The sequence below is a fragment of the Hyalella azteca genome, unplaced genomic scaffold (assembly GCF_000764305.2).
Source record: "Hyalella azteca isolate HAZT.00-mixed unplaced genomic scaffold, Hazt_2.0.2 contig15466, whole genome shotgun sequence".
Taxonomy (NCBI): Eukaryota; Metazoa; Arthropoda; class Malacostraca; order Amphipoda; family Hyalellidae; genus Hyalella; species Hyalella azteca.
In genome coordinates this window covers 501,735-526,610 of record NW_025945320.1, presented here as the reverse complement: position 1 = coordinate 526,610, position 24,876 = coordinate 501,735, and the positions used below count along the sequence as shown (strand labels likewise).

Here is a 24,876-nt window from a genome sequence, read left to right as displayed (position 1 = left end):
CTGACTACACGATTAAAATTACGTGCTTCCAATGTTTTTTAAACATCGGCAAATGTCAATACAACGTGCCGATGTTTAATAATAATAATAATAATAATAGCGGTTTCAGCGTTTATTAGGCCGTAGGCCTGTCGCTGATTCTTAACATCGCAGAACATTCAGAGCATTTTGCGGTCTCGAACTCGCAACTCACTCAGTCTCACTGCTACAATTCTGCTGTGCTTAACCGACCGGCCTCCTTGCCGATTCTGACCAGAAACTGTCGCACAGAGCTGGGATCGAACCCGCGCCTCTCTGCGCCAATTTCGAGACTCTGAACTTTAACCACTGGGCCACCCTGCTTTAAAAAACATTGGAAGAACGGTTTATTCATTGTAGGTTTATTCATTGTAAATATGAAATGCAACTATATGTGTGCTACTCAACTTCTCATTGATGAGATAGATACGTTCATTTACATTCTAGTTGATTAATAATTACGGCAAAGCGGATAAAAATTGCTCTAATTAATGGGCACCTTTTCTTAAAAATTAAACACAAAATTTCAATAGGCACTACTCATCCAATAAAATCATATCAATGCGATTTATATCTTTATTTTTTACTGCGCTTGAAAACCAGATTATTTCGTATTCCGGGCGTTCAGAATATCGTTTTCTATGAACTTGAATTATTAGTCTGAGAAATGCCGGACTGCGGACGACAATCGCGACATGAACAAGGCGCAATCGCGCAGAGTCGCAGACTCGCAGACCGCGCAGTCACTGTGCCGGTGCACGTCGTAGGGGAAGGTTATGTTAAAAGATCTGTGCAGCTGTTAAGCATCCTTGTTCATAGCCTGTCTGTTTAGTTGACATTACAAATTCAATTATAATGGATCCCGCATTTGAGTCTGCTGGTCGTAGTGCTGGCTTAGAAATCTGGAGAATTGAGGTAAGTTGTTTCGACAATGAAAGTTTTGTGTGATGTGTCCGCCAGACTCCGAATTGTAAGCGGCCCGAGATCCAAATGTTGGTCAGCCTGCATCTTGTACATCTGTAATCATTGGAGTAATCTACCAATTTCAATGATGAATTGAGTTTAAATTTTCCTCTATAAAGTCAACGCTTTTTTGAGCGTAGAATTTTGTCAAAAATCTATAGCGCATTCGATGGAGCTTTTGCGTGGTACGTACGCTACGGGACGTTAGTCACGCCCTTCTCAATTACCCTGTACGGCACGATGTTCGGCCCCCAAAATGATATGAACGAAATTTAATTTTTCCTGATTATTCAAAGTCTATTGTTTTTAAGGGGATGTGGCGCTGTTCGTGGGCATGCTGCTCCGTAACTTTTCTCTCGAGCAACATTGTACATTCTGATTACCAAATATTTCGATTTACTATTTATTTGGTCTAAAATTCTGTTATTACTTTACGGATGCTCGGTGTCGTATTAATTAAACTACTGTATCATACAGTAGTTTATTGACTGACACTCTGACAGTTTGCTGCTGTATGTCTGATACTGACGTACAGTGTATCAATCAATTCTATTTTCCGTTCTATTTATCAATTCGATTTCAGATTATTGATTCGATTGCGCTTTATTTCTCTCTTCTTTATTTTCGTAGCTAATAAATCTTTGTTGAGGATTTGTTTTGTTTTACCATTGTCTCTCCATATAGTATGGTAATAATAAAAATTATAGTAATAATAAATAATTTAGCATCTGCTTAAGTTAATACTTTTTGACAGTTTTTGTTGAAGGAAACATGAGATTTGAAGGTCGAAGACAACTCGAAGAAGAGGTTAAGTAAACAACAACAAGAAGACACACGAAGATATTAAGCAAGTGTTTTAGCGAATTAACCCATGCTTTTATTTTTATTTATGTCCATATGTTTATGTGAATGACACGAATGTATTTGTAACAGAAAGGCGAAGCATATAACATTGAAATTATGCTGGCCAAACTGACTGATCTCGTGGTGCGTAAAGAGCTGCAAGTGTGCAATCGATAGTCTCGGAAGCGCCTGTCACCTTAGATAACGAAGATCAACCTAATCAGAAGAGATGGTGCTGAGGAGCAACACGTGAGCCTATCTTGGCTTCGCCATCATCTATGTACCCTGTATTCGTGATAGTCCCTCCCATTTCTTGCGCGCCACGCCCGGAATTTTTAAATTACTCTAAATTGATTCAAGTTTCTACTGATTGCGAACAATATAAAGGCATAAACAAGACTTTTATAACAACTCCAATAAACTTACATTTTGATCGAATTGTTGCTATATATTGAAAGTTGAGAGCTGGCTGTTGTATTGCCTAATTTCATTTGTTCTTTTGGAGAGTTGGACTTGATAGACCAGAGTCTGCCGCTAGCTCTGCCATGACTCCTGATAGACCAGAGTCTGCCGCTAGCTCTGCCATGACTCCTGATAGACCAGAGTCTGCCGCTAGCTCTGTCATGACTGCTGCCAAGGTCAACTTCCATGCGAGCCGCCGAGACGGTGACGTGCTTGCATCGCCTGGAACTGACTTGACGCTCTCACGTCCGTATCAACTGCTCAACTTGTGTTGATTTCCGGCGATATAGATCGGCCAAATTGGCCAAGAATGTTTGTTGTTAGTAAACAATTTATTGCAATTAGCACTTGTTCTTGTTTGTTTAATTAAGAAACACAAGGTTAAAAGGCAATGTAAGAACAAACTGCAGAATGATTTTGTCGAGTTATTATACTACCTTCGGTGTGGTTATTATGCTGGAGATAACGGTATCCGTTAACGAACGGATGCCCGAACACAAGATATTTCGTAACTGCTAACGGCGAACGATAAGGGCCGAGGAAAACCGCGTTCTTCAATACGTGGAATCAACTCGTGTAGTTTTAGGGTTTCATTTCCTAATGATGAAACAAGTAGGATTATGACATAATTTATTTCAGTTGCAAAGCCATTTATATATCGATATTACATTTATTTTGTGTGGTGTATGTATTGAAAATTCATTTTTTTACAGAGGAGTGTTCAAAGGTTACATTTTTATTTCTCGACTTAATTTTTAAAGTATTGATTTAGTGCAGCCTCTTTATTATATAATTAATATTTTGATGAATCGTGCCATGCTGTCCTGGCTTTCAGAAAGAATTTATTTGTAAATCTATTTAATCGCATGATAATTGCTGTATAAGTAAATGTGAAAATGTCACCTTTTTGTTTCCATATATAGCCTGGATATTTGTGGTTCATCATGCGTCTCTAGAAATGTCTTCAAGTTTAAACGTTTTAGTAGGTGATAATATTTATTTTACTCCTGTTGGCCGCCGCAGGTTTCAAGAACTCTCGTGTTGAGCCTTCCCTGCTGTGGCAGTATTTTGAGTGGCGCTCTGCCTCGCTATTTTCGTCGAGCTTTGTTTTGTGAGAGGCTAGCTGGGAACTTGATGCTGCTGGCTGCTGCTGCTGCTTCCTTTGCTGCCTGCTGTCGCTGCTTCTGCTGTTGCTGCTCTGTTCGCTGCTGTTGGTTCACCTGCTGTTGCTGCTCTGTTTGCTGCTGTTGTTTGATCTGCTGTTGCTGCTGCATTTCATTCTGCAGGTGCTTCGTTCGCTGCTGCTGCAGCTGCTCAGTTTGTTTCTGTTGCATCGTTTGCTGCTGCTACTCAATTTGCTGCAGTTAATGCTAACTTTGTCGATGCTGCTGCTAACTTTGCCGTTGCTGCTGCTCAGTTTGCTGCAGCTGTTGCTATGTTTGTTGCTGCTGCTGCACCGTTTGCTGCAGCTGCTGCTATGTTTGTTGCTGTTGTTGCTCCGTTTGCAGCAGTTGCTGCACCGTTTGCTGCACCTGCTGCTTCGGTTGCAGCTGCGTATGTGTCTGAGACGTCACTCAAATGGAATGCAACAGCGCCATTATAAGCTGGTTGCACACCTCTCCTCGACGCTGCAAGAACTCTGGTAGAAAACATTTCACTCTAACAGTCTAACTCGTCATGCGTGCAAGGATTAAACGGAACCGCTGACATCGAGCCCTGCAAGCCGATGAGATCATCTCGTTACGCTTGTTGTTGGGTTTTATCCACTAAATATTATACATTTTTAGGTTTTGTGTATTTGCGAGACACTTGTATCTACTAGATCAATTGTTAGTAAAGGAATTTGCATTGCTTATATCGTTGATGTCTCAGCTTTGTCGATCCTAGAATTTATATTCATCAGAATGAGAGCTCGCTGGATAGTATATTAATCCAATATCTGGACATGACTCATAGACTGTTGTCGTCATCTTAAATAACGCAACTTGCAAGCCATTGAGCAACATCGTCCCCCAACAACTCGCGTCATGGTTTCTTCAGTTAATATACCTAATTATATTCACAGTATAAGTTTAAATAAGTTTTCCATTTTAATCTTTTAGGAAGGGTGACTATTTAATGCAGTATGCAATTACCGCTAAATGCTCATGCATTCATTTATGTTTAAAATCCTGGTCCATTCATCCTGCACGAGTGTTGTGAAACTCTACATACATGACTCAACTTAGCTTTATCTGTTCCTGCCTGTCATCCCTGCAGCTTTTATCAGATAACTTATCTCCTCTTCGCCGTCAAAACTTTATTTGTTTACAGGCCACTTAAATGGCAACGTGAGTTTAGACCTGCACTCGAAATTATGTATAAACCTACCTAAACGGAGCAAGCTTTTGTGCTAATTAAAAAAATTGAGATGGCCCAAGTGGGTCGTGGAACCTGCTAACGCTACATCATTATTTTCTTTTATTGAACTAAAAAACAAATATTTTATTTATTTCTAAATATTATAAAATATTCTATTTGCCTAATTGAGTGGGGATTGGCTGAAACTTTCAATGTTTGAAATGTGCATGGTGTGACAAATCAAATTTTCGCTTTAGAAATTTAGGTGCGTATTTGGACTGAGTTTGGCCTTTGTTAATGAGTATATTTTTCAATCATTTATGGGCAATTGTTCACAAAGCTTCTTGTTCCAAAGCAGCCACTTGTACGACCTCCACACAGCTTCAATACTTTATTATTCACTAACAAAACTGAAATTCAGACTTTTCAGTGTTCGGCCTTTTTCCCTCATAACAGTTTCTGAAAAAAATATAGTTGCCAATAATTTTGATGGAAATTGGTATTTATAAAAACGAATCTGCCAATAGCACCACTGGTTGAAAATGTTGTTACGTAATTACGAAACACACTGGGGTCCGAGCCGGCAGTTTCTAAATAAAATAGAACACACATAGGATGAAACTGCTGCAGGGTTTTGCTGCTATGTATAGTGCTAAAGACAGGCTTGCTGAGATCTCTTTTACAATAAAATGCCGGACCAGGCCCTTCTATTTCGGAGCTTCCCCTCGGAAGGTCGAGGGTCTCCCTCGTAGCCATCCACTCATTTCGTTTTTTATAGCGCGAATAATTCAATTTAATCCCATTCCTGACATTAATCCTGAATGTCGTCTAATCCTGCCTGTGCAACGTTGCCTGTCAGCACCAAGCCGAGAGGAATTCAGACATGTATTAAGCATTTTGGTGATGTTTTTGGCAACTTCTTGATTATCTGTATTCGATTAGTATATTTAGAATTTAATTGCTATCGTCTGTTCTCCTAACGACAGCTCCGATGCAAGAGGCTTCGTACCGCTTGCGTGCTTTTATTCTGGCGTAGAATATACTAATATATAAGAGCACTTGTCTCTTCTTTGCAGTAAGTGTACAAAATTTAGCTGTCTGATTAGTGAAGGCAATAATTTCTTCTACAGTAATAATTTCAGCAACTATAAAACATATTTTTAGATGAAGTCTCCTCAATGAGTAATGATTAGATGAAGCAATGAATATCTAGGAACGTCTTGTATCTAAGGCTCACGAGAAGGTGCTAATTAAAGAAGGCTGCAAGAAATTAGCTCCGGTCATGCCAGATAAAGTTATTTCACTTTGTCCCGTATCTACAGGAAGATCTGACGGCATGTTAAGGCAGGTTTCTTGGCAAATTACCAGAAGCGAAGCAATGGGACTATTGAACTTTTATAATGAACGCTTTTATTGCCTCGTAAGGTAGAGAGGTTAATTAAACCGCTCTTTGCAGCTGTCTGCAGTGAAGATGAGGCTCTTTATTAATTAAATAATTTTATCGACTTACACTTTAGTTTTATGGCTTTGTTCAATGTGCGAACGTATTTTCGAGCCAGCCAATATTTGAGTAAGAAACTAAATGATCGTAGTTGCAAATAATCATGAACAGTGTAAATGATCAGAATAGACCGGTGGACACTGTTCGCAGTGCACTGAATTTCTCCTGTCGGCAGCGAACGGTTTATCTATTAGTGAAAAATAAGCCGCTGTCTGCAGTGAAGATGAGAAATTTTGCGCTAACTCGGAAAATAGAGAGAATTTAAATACATAGTTCTATTGACCTTTAATAATGAACGCTTTTATTGCCTCGTAAGGTAGAAAGGCTGACAAAGAGGCGAACTTGGTTAACGCGTGGGTTTAACGACTTTACGTGCTGGTGTGAGTTGCGCGCATGAAGTATACAGTAAATGATGCCAGTTGAAACAAAATTGTACGGATGTAAAGATTAAAAATCTAAACGTTTAAAGATTTCTTCGTTAAAAATTACAAGAACTTTTCCCATTTTAGAAACGGCTTCAACCATTTATTGTACGTACTATAGAGACCGCGTCCGTATCTGGTCTCTGCTTTAGTAGGTATATAACGTGAAACGACTGGGTCTCAAAGATATTTCCTTGTATCTTCCCGATGAAGTACAGTTGAACTGCTTCAATATTTCGCTCATTCTTCCGAATGAGTTTAATTATTTACTTCAAACTAAATTTAGCGATGAAAGTTCCACAATGAGGGATTCGTTTCAGTCTAATTAAGCATCAGTCCGTAAGATAGTATTGCTCGCTAATTCTAACGAATGCTGATGCTGGATGGCGATTTTATTATTTTTCTTACAAGAATGAAATGTGATTTTATTTACTGTATTACGTGTAACAAGTTCAAGCGAATGCTACTTAACTGCATGCGTCGTCACTGCTTCACATCACAGCCAAGTTCACTACTGCGTTGCTCATTAAGTCGCGCTAAATTGATGTCGGCTTGTGTCTAGGAAATGATTTCTCGTGAGATAGGCAAAAAGAATCGCACGGAGATAGCTTGGGGTTTTTTGTCCATTCGGTCGTGAGTGTTCAGTCTCCCACTGATGCAAACCATCGGTTACTCGACGTCAGTTGAGCGTGTCTTGGCAACTACGTTGCGCGGGTGCTTGCTTGCATCTGACGGCCTGCTTGTGCTATAGTGGTTTGCCTGACCAGCTTTGCTTCAAGTCCCGTTCTGGAATCGTGGTAGTTTATATCACTGAGAAGCGTTAATTTGTCTTATTAATAATATTGCATCCATTCTGATTTTATTTTAATAAATTGCAATGAAATTAAAAACATTTTTGTTTTCACAAGATACGTCAATTCTCTGCTGAAGGTCTCTGCGAAACAACTTTTTGCACAGTCTGCAGACGTCGATGTCTAATAAAATTTAAGATGTTGCTCGATGACAGAGCGGCGTTTGTAAATTGAAGCGTTCACGGGTAACTGAAGTTAGCTTCAAAGGGCGCTTGAACAAGCGAGCTTCTCTTTCACTCACTTTATTGTAGTACTTGCGCTGTTAAAAATATACGCGGTGCTCTGAATTGACAAAAGCAATTTTTGTGAGCACTGTGAAGTTCTATGCCTTTTTTTAATGCATCGCAGCAAACGTCTCATCCGTGGAGTCTTGGCTGATGCGCCCCTTCTGGTTTTAATCTGGATTTTTTTATCGATTAAGTGCATGTTAAACGTCTCGATTTCTCCCCCTTTGCACAGTGCCACGGGCAGTTCATCGCACGAATTCTACCGTAGATGTATGCGCCGTGTTTTTTCCCCCGCCGAGGCGCCGCGTTTTAGAAGAAGAAGCACCTCAGTAAGGCAACAAATTATAGTTCCTGTGTCCGTCTCATGACAACCGGACTGCGACACTCGTCCTTGTTTTTTTGCGCACATGATTAGCATGCTAATCTGATCGTATGTATATACATTTGTTATAGTTTCTTCCATCAGAACTACGTAATTTTGACAGTGGATGCCTGAATTTGTGCTGTAAATACTAAAAACGTAAAATCTTGATCTTGTACCTTCTTTCTTCATCATTTTTCACGTTCTTGATCCTTTTGCATGTCTTCTGATGTCACTTATTACATCGAATGGTCTCATTGCAAATAAATAATAAATATGCACATGCATGGGTCAGAAATATTCGTGTTATTTTTATGCTGCTAGCTTTTTCAGGCATTGTTACGGCGCTCCACCCGCTATATGATCCGCTAATATGCCACAGTGACGAGCTCGCCCTCCGCATGCACGTTGATTGTTGACAGACATTGTGCACACTTGCTTGCCATGTCGTACTATGTAGGATATAATAAGTCGATTTATGATTTCTCTCAACGCCTCCCAGATTTGTTCCGCGAATTGAACAATTTAGATTCCTTTGAATACATGATACAAATGATGCCAACATTTTAGTAATAATAAATAATACGTGATCGCTTTTCGGTCTCTTTTATTTCTTCGATTTTTAATAGCCCATCATTACCGTGTTATAGATCGACAGTTTCCCATTTTATGAATGTACGACAAATGCCAGTTTTGCTTATTTTTGAACGAACAAAATCTCAACTTCGCTTGCGCTTTCCAACGACCGGGCTTGGGAAGCTCCCTGCCTCACTCAGTATATTTGAGGCGTGCTACATGTTTTCTCAGGCGCGTGTACTGGTTGAATTGGTGCCTGACTGCAGCTCGTGAATTAGAACTCGTGTGTTGGGTTCACTCTGGCTCATTAATCAAATCTTACCGTTCATCTCAATGAAAATGTTCCCAACCTGGATTTCAATCTCGCAGAGAATCGAAAAATGTCGTATTATAATGAGTTACCGAATAGTAATTCGTTAAAAAAATAGATTTGCTTGATTTGACCCTTTAAAAGATAATGACATATAATCTACTATCTACCTGTCAGTTGTAGAAATTCGAATTAAGCAGATCAGAATTTCGACCGCTCATTATGCAAATTCGGGTGTTTCGAATTATAAATTCGTTAGCTCTATATTTATATTTGCTAAGAAATTGCTAAGAGTTGACCTCACTATAACAACGGTTTTTGAGATCAAAATGTCATTGTTGTGAAAGTTTTGTTAATTGACTACACAACGATTGGTGACATCAAAATGTCTCATTAATTATATACTGAAAGATCTGTTCGATGACCTCACTAATAAGGATGGTTTCTTTCAGAACTGTCTCATTATACTGAAAGTTCTGCTCGAAGACCTCACTAATAAGGATGTTTTCTTTCAGAAATGTCTCATTATACTGAAAGTTCTGTTCGAAGACCTCACTAATAAGGATGTTTTCTTTCAGAACTGTCTCATTATACTGAAAGTTCTGTTCGAAGACCTCACTAATAAGGATGGTTTCTTTCAGAACTTCGTTGTGGTGCCTTATCCCCGCGAGAAGTACGGCCAGTTCTACGAAGGAGATTCCTACATCGTCCTCTACGTAAGTGATTACGCGAGTAATGTCTGAATTAATTTTTGGATATTGAATTTGAGTGTCCTAAAAATGCTGGTACCGGTATACCTTTAATAAAATCATGATGCACGTCAATTTACCACCGATGATACATTAATGGTTTTGAGTTGTTGTTAAATAAGCTGAAATATGCAATTGTTTTTGTCTTCTCCTCGCGTTGCCCGATGTTAAGCAGTTTTTTTTACTTTTAAATTCACCTATCACGCACTCCATCCTGTTTCATCGTGTCCGATTCATCAGGTTTTTACCGTTCAGTATGACGAGTTTTTGCTCTCACTTAATCCATCTAGTGTTATTCTGCAATTGGTCAAAAACAATTTTTGTGCATGCATTATAAATGTCAATCCTATACACGTGCTCCAATATGAACCTTTATTTTTAGTGCTCACTTTCGAATTTCAGTTTTGTATTTTTTTACTTATAAAAGACTATAGTTCACTAGTATACTCAAATTACTGCTTGCTCTAAACTCGTTCTTCGAAGCGAGAATGTTTGCAGTTTTTTCATAGATTTTCGTCGTCTTAAATTCCTGCCAAAATTTACATATATCTCGCACAGGCCATCGAAAAGAATAAGTGAGCATCTATGCATAACCGAAACTGACGCGGAGTTACCTGCAATATATTGATTATTTTTTATATATCTTTTTCGTAGATTTTCATCGTCTTCCAGCCAAAATTTCTATCTCGCACAGGCCATCAAAAAGAATAAGTATGCATCCGTAACCAAAATTGACGCGGAATTTCTAACAATATATATTTCTTGATTATTTTTATATATTTCTGTGAAAAGTATTATATTTATATTATATTGATGCAAATTACGAATATCTTGCATGTTCCCCAGACGGAGAAGGAGGAAGGTACGGGACGGACGCACTGGGACGTACACTTCTGGCTCGGGTCCGAGACCTCACAGGTGAGACTGCTGCCCTCGGCGGTCCTGACGCCATCAGTAACATCGAGTAAAAGTTTCATTATCGATATATTATTATTGATTTTAATACTATACAGCTCAATGCTTCTTTGTATATTTCAAGAGGTCGTTTGGAGCGTTGATGATTGTCCATCAGGCAGTTCTTATGTGGATGATATTATTTGGTATTAATTAATGCGTGGATGATTTTCGGTATTAATCTATAGGTGAACGTTAGATGATTTTAATCCAGGCGTATGTTGTTGGAGCTTCTCCTATAAGTGGATGACATTATCTCGCTGCACCAGGATGAGGCTGGAGCGTGCGCCATCAAAGCGGTCGAGCTGGACGACTCCCTGGGAGGCGTGCCGGTCCAGCACAGGGAGGTCCAGGGGCACGAGTCTTCGTGTCTATCGTCCATGCTGATCGTGTCTATCGTCCATGCTGATCGTGTCTATCGTCCATGCTGATCGTGTCCCCCCGGCCAGGTTCAAGGGGGGCGTGCGGTACCTGAAGGGGGGTGTTGCGTCAGGCTTCACCCACGTGGACCCCGACGCGCCGTACCCCGCACGTCTCTTCCACGTCAAGGGAAGGAGGAACGTCAGAGTCAGTCAGGCGAGTACACGCGTCCTAGCCACGGGAAGACTTGGAAAAAATTATACCAAGGAAATTCTTAATTATGGACATAGCTCATTCTATTTTATCTGAACAGGTCTTTGAAACTTGTTACTCTAACGAGAAGAAATTAATTCAGAGGAAATAATTATGAATTATGGACATAGCTCTTTCTAGTTTATCCGGAAAGGTCGATGAAACTTGTTACGTACTCTAAGGAAAGTTTAAATTTGAATTAGAAATGTTGCTTATTCTAGTTTGTCGGAACAGGTAAAGGAAAATTTACTCTAAGGAAACTGGAAATCATGAATTAGAGATGCAGCTAATTCTAGTTTTTCCTTGCAGGTTGAGCTTTCGGTGTCGTCCATGAACCAGTCTGACTGCTTCATCCTGGACTCCGGTAAGGCGGTGTACGTGTACATGGGACCGACCTGCCGCCGCATCGAGCGCCTTAAGGCCATCCAGGCCGGTAACGGCATCAGGGACGAGGACCACGCCGGCAAGGCCAAAGTCATCATCATCGGTGAGAGCAACTGAGAGGTCGAGAAATATTCCAGGCCCTATACTTTCAAAAAAAGTTAAGAGATCGTAAGTTCATCAGCCAATCATTGACGGCCTTTCAAGCAAAATCCACCAATCACAGACAAGAAAATAGAGCGTAAGTACTTACGTTCATTGACGGCCTTTCAAGCAAAATCCACCAATCACAGACAAGAAAATAGAGCGTAAGAACTTACGTTCACTTAGCGAGTTTTGAAAGTATGGCCCCAGGACTAGTAATATTATATTACATATTAATATTTGAGAAATAAATGCACAAAATATTCGTGTTTTAGTTCAAAAATGGGGGCAGATGGTCCATATTTATTTTACCGGGTGATATTTTAATAATGGGTACGTATTTATTTTTTAAATGATATGTAAATAATAATTGTTGTGGTTTTGGTTGATTATTACTCCTGACTGAATTGAATAATGTATTTAAATTGAGCTTATGGTGATTAAAAAAAATTCATAAAGAAGGTATTGTAAGTAACAGAGAGTAAATTAAATTCCTAAATGTAGGGAAAGTTCGTTCATTCAGTCCCTCATAATGCTGCTGCCACAATGACGCAAAATTGGAGACTTGTAACACCGGTAACAATAATCCTAGTAAAAACTAATTACTTCTGTACACGGACCCAGAACTTGTAACACCGGTAACAATAATCCTAGTAAAAACTAATTACTGAACACGGGCCCAGACGAGACAGCGAGTGGCGGGGAGGTCGCTGGTTTCTTCGACGCGCTGGGCGGCGGGTCGCTGGACGACGTTGCCCCCGACAGCTCTGAGGACGACAGCGCCTACGAGCAATCCCAGGAGGTCAGGGGCCGTACTGTGAATAATATTTATGAGTTTTTAACTCCGTCGACCGATTGACCGAGCAAATCACTGAGGACTTTTTAAGCTAAATCCACCAATCAGACTCGCGGTTCTCTTTACACATGACTGGCAACGCGAAGGCAGTTCGGTGCTGACATGAAATGTTTATGAGGAAGGTTGCCATGTTCAAGCTGACGTATTGAACGCTGGTCCAGGAATTCGGTATAATTTATATGGTGCATTTTATGTTTTTTATTCTTGATTTTATTTTTGAAAGACATTCTTTCACTCACTGGCTTTATTCGTGTGGATGATTGAGAATAACCCTTTGCCTAAGAAGCGCATTATATATTCAAGATGAGCATGCATTTATTGGAAAAGCATTGGTAATTTTCAGTGTAGACTCGTGACATTTCATAGATTCGTGGCAATGTAATGTCTGTTCTGCGAACGACTCATATGCATTTATTGAAAAAACAATTGAATGGGAATTTGCAGTGTAGATTCGTGACACTCCATAGATGCGTGGCAATGTAATGTCTGTTCTGCTCACGACTCACCTGTGAGCAGAAGGTGGTGTCCCTGCACCGCGTCTGGGAGGAAGGCGGCTCAGTGCAGTCGGAGCAGGTTGCTCAGAAGCCCTTGTCCCAGAGCCACCTCAACTCAGGGGTAAGAGTCTGAGCGGAGTCTCTGCCTCCATCCTTTCTCTTTCTTACGTGCATTACTTAATCACTTTATTTATTATTTGCTTCGTTTCTTACTCGCACATTTGTTCGTAGCACAAAATAATATATATGCGTGCATAATAACTAATCAATGCGTTTGATACAGTTTGTGTTTATTTAATTAGCTCATTTTACATCTTGGGATTATTGTTTATGTTACGCATTTTGTTCCCCTCTCACCGTCCCCTCTATTTACCCCCTCCCCAGGAAGAGGGCAGCCAGGTGGGTTGTGTGGCGTTGTAGCTGGTAATGTAGCATCGCGTTGTTCTGAGGTTGTATTTTACCGTTGAAGGTTCTCTGTCTGCCTGCATGTTAACTTTTTAATTGATTGACTCTCTTCACTCATGTTTCTTGAGCATGCAACTTGTGGTGCATTGCAACTATCAGGAGTTCAGTTATCAAATGGGAAACTTTCAATTTGCATTTCTTATCTTCCATTATCTCTAATGCAAAGCCTGCTCGATTATTTTGTATGCTATACATTCGAAAGAAAAACCTTAAACGTTTCAGGTTGTAATTATTCTTTGAAATTTTACCCTGTGTTGTTAGCCTTCATTTAATATACACATAATGAAGTAAACAATGCGAGTCTTCATTATCTCTCACTGAAACCTATTCACGCTTGTTCTAAGCAACTGGAATTAGCACTTCTCTATTTACTATTTTGTTACTTATTTCTCTGCCTTCTCGTCTTGGACACGCAGGTGGATCTTCAGCATAATTACTCAGGAGTTCACTTTCGTATTTCTTAATTATAATCCTAAACGTTCTTTCAGCTATTTTTTATGATAACTCGAACGCAGTTTGTGGAAGCGCATCTGGTAGTTACTACCTCTCGTGTTTTAAATGTATAGTCATGAAGTTTTTCCTCCGCTCGCTTTGTATCTACGACCTTAAATATTCCAGGTTCTTGCACAGCTGTCATAAGACCTCAATCAATATCTTCTTGCTACTTTGTTGGCCTTCTTTTAGGCTACATTGTTGAAAAGTGATTCCACATATATTCTTATTTTCTAAAATGTCCGCGCAATTTCATTTGTAGTCGGATTTTTTTACAGTATGCATTAAATCCTAAGCTGAATTATGCTATCAGTTCATTATTTCATTTTTTATCCATCGCAAAGAATGTTTTTTGGGACTTCATGTGGTCATTTATCTGATGTTAACAAGGAAAAGACTAGCTTCCTGTCAATCCGAACATATCCGAATTTATTAATAAAAATTCATCCAAAACAATGTTTGGTAAATTTTTGTTTCACTGTGACGTGGTCAGGACTGCTTCTTGCTTGACACGGGCGGCTCTGGACTGTTCGTGTGGATCGGCCGCGAGTCTAGTCGTGCTGAGAAAGTTCGCTCCATGGAGCTTGCTACGAAGTACTTGGAACGCCAGGGATACCCCAAGTGGACCAAAGTGGAGCGCATCTGTGAGGGTACCGAACCTACGGTCTTCAAGCAATACTTCAAGTCATGGAAGGAGCCGGAGTCCACTATTGGCTTCGGCAGAGTCTACACTCAGTCTCAGATTGCCGGTGAGACAATAACCAGGGCTGCAATAACCATTCAGGGTTATTGCTGGTTAATGGCCTGGTCCTTAATTAACCTTAACCTTAATCTTTTATGTTGAGTGCCTAATCGGAATGGCGAATAGTATTACAATTGTTCCAGATTTTATGTAGGTCAATTGTTACTTTTAATAATTGAAAGGTACCTATATTGACGGTAAATTTATGCACGTTTAAAAGCAATGATGTAATTAGTGAGGCAAAACCTATTAGACATCATTATAAAACGTGGGGCAAGATGATCATTGCTCATTTCCACGAATGACACTACATTCAATATGTATTCTTAGGTGTAGAAAGTAAGTAAAGTATTCATAAAACCTATGAAAATAATTTCAACCAATTGACAGCGTCAGGACCTGAGGCGCCGTTCAACGTCGCCAGCCTGCACGCCGGCAAACGACGTCTGCTCGCCAAGAACGCCGGCCCTGCGTTCGGCTTCATGCCTGACGATGGCTCCGGCACAGTACGTTGCTCTGTCATCTTACGTTGCATATTTCCTATGATGGACATACTTGTTATCGCATAATGTTTTCACCCAGAAATCCTTGATTCAGTCAATTTGATGTTAAATTGTTTACTCGATGTTTAAAATTGATCGCTTATCGCCAGTAGTTATCGGTAAAATGAATAGGTTTGATGTAGAGCTTTTCCTCGATTCATCGAGATAAATACATCACTAAAGTGAAAGAAAAAAGGAAATGGATCAAATCTGTCCCCGGGCATGTCTCTTGTTGAAAAATTTGCAGCTATAATACTGAATAATATATTATATAATGCTGAATAATACCCACAGATCGAGAAGTTCCGCGTGGAAGACTTCGAGCTGCAGCCCGTCGACGAGTCCACTCTTGGCTTCTTCTTCGGTGGCGACTCGTACGTCCTCAAGTACACCTACCAGGTGGAGGGGCGCGAGAAGTACATCGTCTACTTCTGGCAGGTACGTTGATGTAGTACATCTACCAGGTGGAGGGACGCGAGAAGTACATCGTCTACTTCTGGCAGGTATGCTGGCTTAATAACGGAGCTCAACGATATTATGATAGCACTCAATCAACTCGTTATAAAAACACGTTATGATGTTTGCAGTAATTCTGCTGGTTCTTTACAGTTATGTTAATCGCTGCTCCTTTTTATGACTTGATGTTTGTTTAAATTTCATAACCAATCAACTCACGAAAATCACGTTAGAATTTTTGCAGTTATTTTCCATCTAATTGTAATTTTGTGCATTGCTGTTCCATCTTATGACTTATTTTCTTTAAATTAATCCTCATGAGCATTTCATGTTGATGAAACTTATGACTTATTTGCTTTAAATTAATGTTCATGAGCATTTAATGTTGATGAATCCTATGACGTATTTTTTTTAAATTAATGTTCATGAGCATTTAATGTTGATGAATCCTTGCAGGTCGCATGGTGATCTTCATGGGGGGCAAAGCCTCGGGCTTCAAGAACGTCCACGACCACGACACCTACGACGTCGACGGCACGCGTTTGTTCCAGGCGAGTGGCTTATACTGCAGTACAAATGTTCAGCTCTCCTCTTCACTGCTAGAACTTCTTTTGAACAACTTTTGATTAGTGAAGAAAATATTTAAATGGTCTGCGATTCTGTTGCATAGAATCATGAAGTGTTAAGAATCTGGTATCTTGAGTTAAATTTGTTTATTAATTGGCATGAATTGGATACTTACAATTCTCGTCTATTTTCCCTGAGAAGTGATGGAACAAATATCTTGAATAAAAAAAAACATTTATAGCTTTCACCGTAAAATATAATATTTAAGCCAATGCTATTGGGTTATTTCAAGAAAAATTCAACCACCTAGAAAAAGAGTAATGAATTTTCAGTTAATGTTTCAATCATAATATGGCCGCGTGTTCTCAGGTGCGAGGAACATGCGATTACGACGTACGGGCGGAACAGCGCCCTGAGGTCACCGCCTCCCTCAACTCCGACGATGTCTTCGTCCTCGAGACTCCTGCCAAAACTTACGTCTGGATCGGCAAAGTAAGTGATCTAAACTTTGATTTATCAAGTAAATCGTTAGTCGAGGACCCTGTAAAAAAATTTTCATGCAAATTAGAGCTTTTTACGTTTTTGTTTTTTGTTCACATTTCTTCATTACCAGAGTTTGCATTGCTCCTCATAATAATAAAGCACCCAACGTTTGGCTGCTCAAGTATTCATTATCTCCTGCGTAATAACACCAACTTATACTTGCAAGGGAGCAAGTGACGATGAAAAGGCCATGGCGGAGAATGTTTGCGAGCTCGTATCCCCCGGGCGACCGAAAGTCACGATCGCGGAGGGTGAAGAGGATGAAGGATTTTGGTCGGCGTTGGGCGGCCCTGGCGACTACCAGACCAACCGCGACCTGGACACGCCTTTGCTGTCGCCTCGCCTCTTCCACTGCAGCGTGTCGCCAGCTGGCGTCCTCCGCGTCAACGAAGTCTCGCTCTTCAACCAGGAGGTGCGTGCAGGATGGTTAAATGTTTAGTGTTGGGGCGGGCGACTTGAATTTGGCGGGTGGTGTCGTCAAAGCAAATGCAGTGCCATTTGCAAATGCAGTTTATGCGAACTTGGAGGTGCTGGGTGTTCTATTCAAAAGGTACGTCGGACCAAGTTCCAGGTCGATTATTTTTGGATGATTTACTTCGAGTAAAGTAAAATGTCTCTTTACTCCGCGAAGACTTTGAGTCGCATCATCGAATATTGATCTTTGTCAGTAGGCTCGAATGTCTGTTGAGTAATAGGTACTTGTATTGCTAATCGGTTTTATCATGTCTCCTTGTCGTACAAAAACTCTTTAAAATTTTAGGTACGATTTCGGAATTTTTTAACCGCTTCCCGAATTCTTCTTTTCATTGAGGCTCATTCAAAGTCTTATCTCCTCCATGTAGCCTAATTTTCTTTATAATTCTCTATTTGCTGCCTTCACTACTGAACTCACTTCAATCCCTCAGGATCTGAACGAAGATGACGTCATGGTGCTCGATTCGGGAGATGAAATCTACGTTTGGATCGGCAAGGGATCCAGCGATGAGGAAAAACAAAAGTCCTGGCAGATGGCCCAGGTGAGTGGCATCCTTTACTCACATTACTCCGATTATTTCCTCCACTTGTTGCTGCCCGCCAAGCGATAGTACACGAGTTTCTTTACGCGTAGTTATATCTAACTACGTGTAGAAATTGTCTCTGATTTCGTTCAAATTAATTTTTGTGGTTCCGTTTCAAGTCGGAACAAGGTGAAATTTTATTGACAATTCGGGGGGAAGGGGGGTTGTTTCGTATGTGTGTTTTCTATCCTGTTAGATATTATAATAATGTTAACTAAAAAGGGTAGTTATTTGCAGGACCGCTTTAAAATAGACCACGCGGAGGTGGTTTATCCTGTTAAATGTTGAAATAATGGTTACTGTATTGAATTATTTTTTCCAGGACTACGTTAAAACGGACCCCACGGACAGGTCCCTTGAGAAGACCGTGATCCTGAGGGTGAACCAGGGCGAGGAACCCGTTGCCTTCACCAGCATCTTCCCCTCCTGGAACCCCAACATGTGGGAGGTGAGACTTGATGCGCTGCGTTCATGCTTAGTTTTTTCTTTCTTTATAAAAACTGTTATTATTATTCCCTTCAGCACGGAAGTATTTTTGGGACCTGATGATCATGTGTTTTCTTTTCGGTCAATCACTTTGAATGAAATTTCCGCATGGAATGAAATTTTCCCATTAAATGAAATTTCAGGTTCAGTACCTGAAGATTACGCCGGGATTCTTCCAATTATCGGAATCTTCGTTTCAGATGAAGCACTCAAAAATTTCTTGAAAAATAAATAAAATAAATTCTTGGTGCAAGAATTTCCCATATGGTTCCAGAAATGTTCCGTTTCCGCCTGTTACAATTGGAGGAACAAACCCTTCGTTTCTTAATAAATTCATCCATAGTAATCTCGGCATGTCGTTTCGGTCAGAAAACTCGCAAACATACATTATATATTTATAACTTTTCTTTTTACGAACGTTCGCTTGTCAGAACACACACACTGTATGAATTTCAATAATCTATCTCTGAGCATTTCGTTCTTGCGCTCTCTGGGCCTTATCACGCTGAATTCGCTGCCCTTACTAGACCTGTATAAAGTGATTCAAATTTTCTCGCTTTGACTAAAGAAGTCGAAATTCACATAGCATTAATTCAACGCACCTCTTGAACTAACTCATCATAATCAGTTGTATTATACTATATGAAAAGCCCACCAGCAGGATATATGATTGTTATCACCAGATGCATGCAAGGAAATATCAGATAATCTCTTACTTGTTCCTATGTTCATGTTCTAAAAATAGCATTCTCACCCTCGTCTTCAGCCTGTGCAACAATTTCCGTATTTCATTTGTAACTTTAATGTACGATATTTACGCTAACTTGTCATTGTTTATTGTTGTCCAATGTCCATGCATGCGGAGAGAGGATTTATAATAATAAATAGATTTATTTCATTATTATTTTATCAAGTCTCAAAACCCGTTTACACATTAGTTCGGGAATGAGCTTATTTGATTACATTCTCCGCTATTTGCTTAATTGCATGTCAGATCGAAAGGCGTAACTCGTAACGTTGAAATTATTGTTGTTTACTTGCCTGTAGTGGGATCTCTACTTGGAAATGGGAGCCTGTCAGTAAAAATTTTCAAGTAATTTAATCTGTTGAAAAACTCGATGCTTCGCAGAAATCACTAAATTAATAATTAGTTTTTGTTCTAATTGCATCTCACACAGAAAATTTAGGACTTATAATGCCGTATCGTACTGCTATTCCATGTTATTAACTAGATTGGATCTAAAAAATATGTGTCGGTGTATCATAGTTTGCCAACTCCTTATTCATTGCCCTCGCCACGCTGCTGTCTCCGACCACAATGCTGCGATGTCGTTTGGCTGCCTTTCTTAATTTTCCAGACTCATTGCACAACAATCTAAAGTGATTTTTCAATAAAATCTAACTCTAGATTGTCGAACTAAATGAGCCAATGTCGATTCGCTTGCTAGTGGTGGAGCATCGGTCGTGTGTGTAAGGTTCAAGTGGGAGTCTGAGTTCACTCAACACGTTCGATACAGAGCCCTGTATCGTAATACGTGTTCGATTGGCCGATCAATATCAAAATCAGTCAGGACCTAATATTTGTCTTCCCTTACTCTTGTTGCAGGTTTAGGGGCTTTAAGCTGCACCCCTTCCCACTTCAAGTAGCAGGATTGCCATTCGCTATGCTTGATGGTAACTCTCTTTCTCTTTGCTTTACCGAAGTGCACGACACTCGCCTGCTGCTCGCAGTTGTCTGATTTTCTAGCACTGATTTAGCTTATTTCACCGCATATGAGCATGAATCTGCTTATCGGTTTCTGCTCTCGACCAGAGATGGTATCAATTGGGAATGCCCATCTTTGTTCATAACGAACTTGAACTTACAGCTTTGGTTTTCACCTTCAACATCTTTGCCACTTTGCGTGACTCTGGTTTTAAGTGTTGTAGTTTTTTCGATTTTTAGTCATGTTTTGCTGTGAAATTTTCGGCAATTCTGCATTGAATCAACAAGAAAGGTTACTGAGAGATTGATATTTTATTACAGTAATTTGATGCAAAAATTTGTCTAGAAATTCACTTTGTCTTCGTGTTGATTTTTTTCTGTGTGTTGGGAGTGATGGAAGTCGATTTCCCTCTAAGCATAAGCTCGCTCTACCGAAAAGGGACACACGGTACAGAGTTCTGTATTTCAGAATTATATATCCTAAGACACAGCTGTTAAAATAGTGAGAGTAGTATTAGCATCTTCAATTGCTTCCAATATAATTCTTCTAATTCTATGTAATATATTTTCTCCTTTTGATTATTCAAAAAATGTCCTGTATATTTTGCTTGACACTAGGTATTCCTTCTATTCTTTATAATGTTTTTAGTTCGTTAATTTTTCATTGCACTCTAGCCATTAATGCTCATATGTTTTGGCTATTAATGCTTGTTATATACAATGCGTATTTGATAAACTCTCCGCATTTCTTTTTGCTTTATTTCAGCCTCACATGAACTCTTCTCCTACTCTACGCTATTATGAAAATTCTCACTCTGCTACGCCCCTGTACCTCACTAAGATTGATAACGTGTTGATCCCTCCGCCTCCTCCTCTTCTCGATAGCTTTTTCGGCACAACTCAGAGCGCGGTCGTCAATAAAACCCGGGTTCGCCACAGCGCTCCCAGCAGGATCAACTTTTCTTCCAAGTTTTCCGCGGGACGTAGCAGTGAAGCTGTTGCTACCTCACCCAAAACTGATGCTTATTTTACTTCTGTCAAGCCTACACCTCCCACTTCTTGCATCTCCACCCACACCAGGCCCACTGGTCTTCCAAAATCTCCTCTTGAACAAGACCGAACTAGCGATTCTTCAGTTGTTTTGAGTGTCGTCGATGGTTTCCCCGACGATTGGTCGTCAGCCAGAGACTGGAATGCCGAACTGCCTACGTCACCTGACCAGGATTCTGAGTCTTCTGGAAGAAAGGAGATTCCCTGGTGCATTTGTCTATAAAAGAGACTCTGCTAGAGTGCAATGAAATTACTTCAAGTTCATTAACCAAAATCGAAGAAGGAGCGGTAATTCAAGTTCAGGCGATATAATCTACACACTGTTTCTTCGTAAATATCAATCTGCGAAAACGGCAGAAAATACATTTTATAATATAACCCAATCAGGGATGACAGCTCCGTGGTCCCGCAGAACATCGGGTTGAATATGCATTTAATTCCACAGAGTGGCGTCGTCTGCTAACGCTAGTTTAATTAACTGACGGCTCGCTTCATTCACCGCAACGTACAATCGTGAGACCAGATTGAAGGATTTGTTTGGCTAAATTTTGAGTTCAAATGCTGTTCAGAATAACCGTTTGAATTATCTGTGTCATACAATGATGGCACTCATCAGGACAAATGTGCCTCTCACGATTTTACCAGTCTTTTGTGGCATCTTTAGTACCCACTCGCATTTTAATGTTAATGCCTCCTTCCTATTCATTCTCTTCCCTTCCTGTTCTTTAATTTTATTTATAATTTTCAACTTGTCGCCATGCTTCTCTTACACTGACTAAATATTTAGTTTTTTTCTTGCGAACGCTAACTTCTTCTTTGCCTTGTGTCTTCTTTATTCTCGGACCAATTTATTGAGTGCCGTGTTGCCGCATGTGGTTTTAATGACCTTGAAATGGAAATGTCTTCATATTTTTTAAATGTAAATATTTATTAACGGCGCTTCTTCATTTCTCTACACCGACGAAACGAATCTTGTTGAGCGTGGGACTGGAGCGAGAACTTCCTTCTGATTCATAATTTCTCATGTGTTTTATTCTTAAGGGCATTAATGATGCTGAACAAGCATTAGAAACGTAAATTGTGTACCTTCATATTGTTTTATTGAATTTAATTTTATTCCAGTGTTGACATAAACTCCTTAAAATTCAGGTCTATCACGTTAATCTCTCTTTAACTTCCTTCGCCACGTGTACGTGTAAATGCATTAAAAGTTTAGATTCATGAAAAATCGGATCAAGTCTTCTTTATTGTTGGAAATCAAATAATTTAAATTTGATTTCGATTTAATCAAGCTTCAATCAACCCCACAAATGCACATGTTCGGCATTTTTATGGTTGTGCATTAGTGATAAGCCACGCATTTCAAGTAATTATCATTCAAATAAATTCGGTTTCTCTCGACGCGTGTCAAGCATTCATCACTTGAGCCATCAAAGCTGTTCACTGTAATGCTGTATTTATCTCGTCCAACATGAGTAAATCAGATTTGGGCTTGGGAAATCGTTCAAGAATCAGTTTTAAATTTTCTGTGGCGATGCATCCACGAGCTTCAAGTATAGTTGTTCATGGAATTGTAATAATTGATTGTTCTGCTGTGTTTGCAGGAGTTGCCTACCTACGAAGACGTCAAAGCCAGTATCGCCGCCCGCAACGCTGAGTTGGATGACGAATGATGGCCGGCGCTGCATGCGACGGAGCAATACAGGGAAAATGATTGTGTGCGCTTATAGTGTTTTGTACTGCAGTGTTTTGTACCGCTACATTCTACTCATCTATAAATCTACACGACAGTCTACCACACCCCGAGTTATCAATCTAATCTACAGATCTATTTCACTGCCGATGTTTTTCCTACAAAAGAAGTGTAAACCTGGGAAATATTTCTGACGAATGCTTTTTTCTCAAAACGAGTGCCTTGAATTTTATGAATGAAATTGTGCAAGCTGATTTCTCTATAGAATAAAACTCTGAATGTTTTCTGTAGTATTACGCAAGGATTACTGAGCCCGTCCTCAATGTAGCTTATGATAGTCTCTGCCTCATTCGTATATGTTGTTTGATCATCTATTTCGCTAGATAATATTATAGAAAAAGCTTCATATTCATTGCTTATCTTATATATATACTCGTCCGTCGCTATTCCTTAGTCTCGACTTTCTTTAGTGAAACGTGAATCATTTTCCAAATACCTATTAATCACACAAATTCTTATCACGGCAATTCTTAGAAGTTCAGTTTTTTTTTTGAGGCTGTGAGGATGCCAAGTGAAGTTTTTATTCTCCCCCTTCTTCGTTGCATTATGCCTTCTATTATTATTAGTTAATTGTTAAGTTAAACTAGTTTCAGTTCTTGAGGGCGCCCTCAATTTCGATTGTTCCAAATTCTTCAGTGCTTCATGCTGGGTCCGAATTCTACGCTTCGGCTTCTAAATTCGTGAAAGTCGGTGAATTTGTTTAGTAAGCATTATGTGGTCATGTCTTTATAGGCTTCTTGTCACCTGCGCCGCCTCTATAGCATCCAACGCCAGTAGATGAATCGTCGACAGTTGAAATTATATATATATTTTTTTTTTGTTACTCTCTTAATTACTTATTATGCTCTAAGTAAACTTGGAATTGTGTTATTTTATCGATCAAATCAAAATTAGTATTACGATTGGTTTAGGAAATAATAGTGGCTTTTTCGCCTGGGTTTTGTATTCACGAACATTTTATAACTTTACGATTAAGTATCATCGCATAATTTCATCGAATTTTAAAAAGCTTATATGCAAAATATTAGGCGCTCATTTAGGGACTCATTTGTTTTGTAACTTTCCTTATCTTTAATTACACACGCTTCGACTGCACTCGCAACTTAACGGGAACTCCTAAATGCACATAAATAATGAAGTTCATTCATCTTTACTAGGCACAGGGTTGAACGTAGTTGGCGGTGTTAGCTGCTTTTTTTTGCTTAACTGCATCACTTCACTATAGTTACTGCAGTGTCTATTTGGTTATATTTTCGCTCGCAATTTTCTTTTTGTGTCAAAGATGTAGTTAATCATGGGACGCTGTGGGCTTATCCGGACATTTAGTAGACTATAGTTACCGCATGCTTCACCATCTCAATATTATAGACTATTATTTAATAAGTCGGTGATAATCAAGACAACTTTGAAGAGGCTGAAGTCAGTTCGCCTGTGCTATTTAAGTCGTGCAATTCAGTTATTTCTCGTGCTGTTCAAAGCAGTAGAATGTGTGATACCGTCCTGCGCAATATGATGTTATATTACGTGCACAAACCCATTAAACTCAACGAGCACAATATATTGTTCCTAAGTTGTTTACTATTTGAGCTTCCTTTCGTTTATGTATTTTAAATTATCTTTTCAATTATGACTTAAGGTAATGCCGAGTACAGTCATGCGAATGTAAGTGAGAGGCAAGAAGAGGTTTCGTCCCGAATTGTTTTCTTGAGCATTTGGCTTATATTGGTATAAATGAAACCTTCCGCCGTTGCCTCGTGTTTTCTTCTAGAAAATCCCTGATTATTAAATATTGCAACCGAATATTTTCACAGCAGCGAGTTTTTTCAATGACTGTAACTGCAAAACTCCAGGAATAAAGAAGATACGCTTATTGCTCGTAGGTTTCCATTTACTGAAGTCCGAGCTGAAACGTATTATGTGAAGTTATAAATGACATTGCGCAATTATACGCTA

At 39.6% G+C, this 24,876-nt stretch overlaps 1 protein-coding gene across 1 annotated transcript; it reads left to right on the top strand.

The window, feature by feature from the left end:
- The first annotated feature begins 297 nt into the window (after positions 1 to 297).
- On the top strand, positions 298 to 24,673 carry LOC108679117 (gelsolin, cytoplasmic-like). The gene is given in 18 exon segments (XM_018167686.2): positions 298 to 933; positions 9,516 to 9,590; positions 10,470 to 10,541; positions 10,847 to 10,959; positions 11,027 to 11,153; positions 11,499 to 11,676; positions 12,398 to 12,516; positions 13,087 to 13,185; positions 14,515 to 14,770; positions 15,154 to 15,269; positions 15,600 to 15,891; positions 15,995 to 16,012; positions 16,215 to 16,312; positions 16,698 to 16,820; positions 17,038 to 17,283; positions 17,777 to 17,887; positions 18,252 to 18,377; positions 22,775 to 24,673. Coding segments are annotated over 18 exon segments (2,298 nt in total). The 5' UTR covers positions 298 to 873; the 3' UTR covers positions 22,844 to 24,673.
- Positions 24,674 to 24,876: the final 203 nt, after the last annotated feature.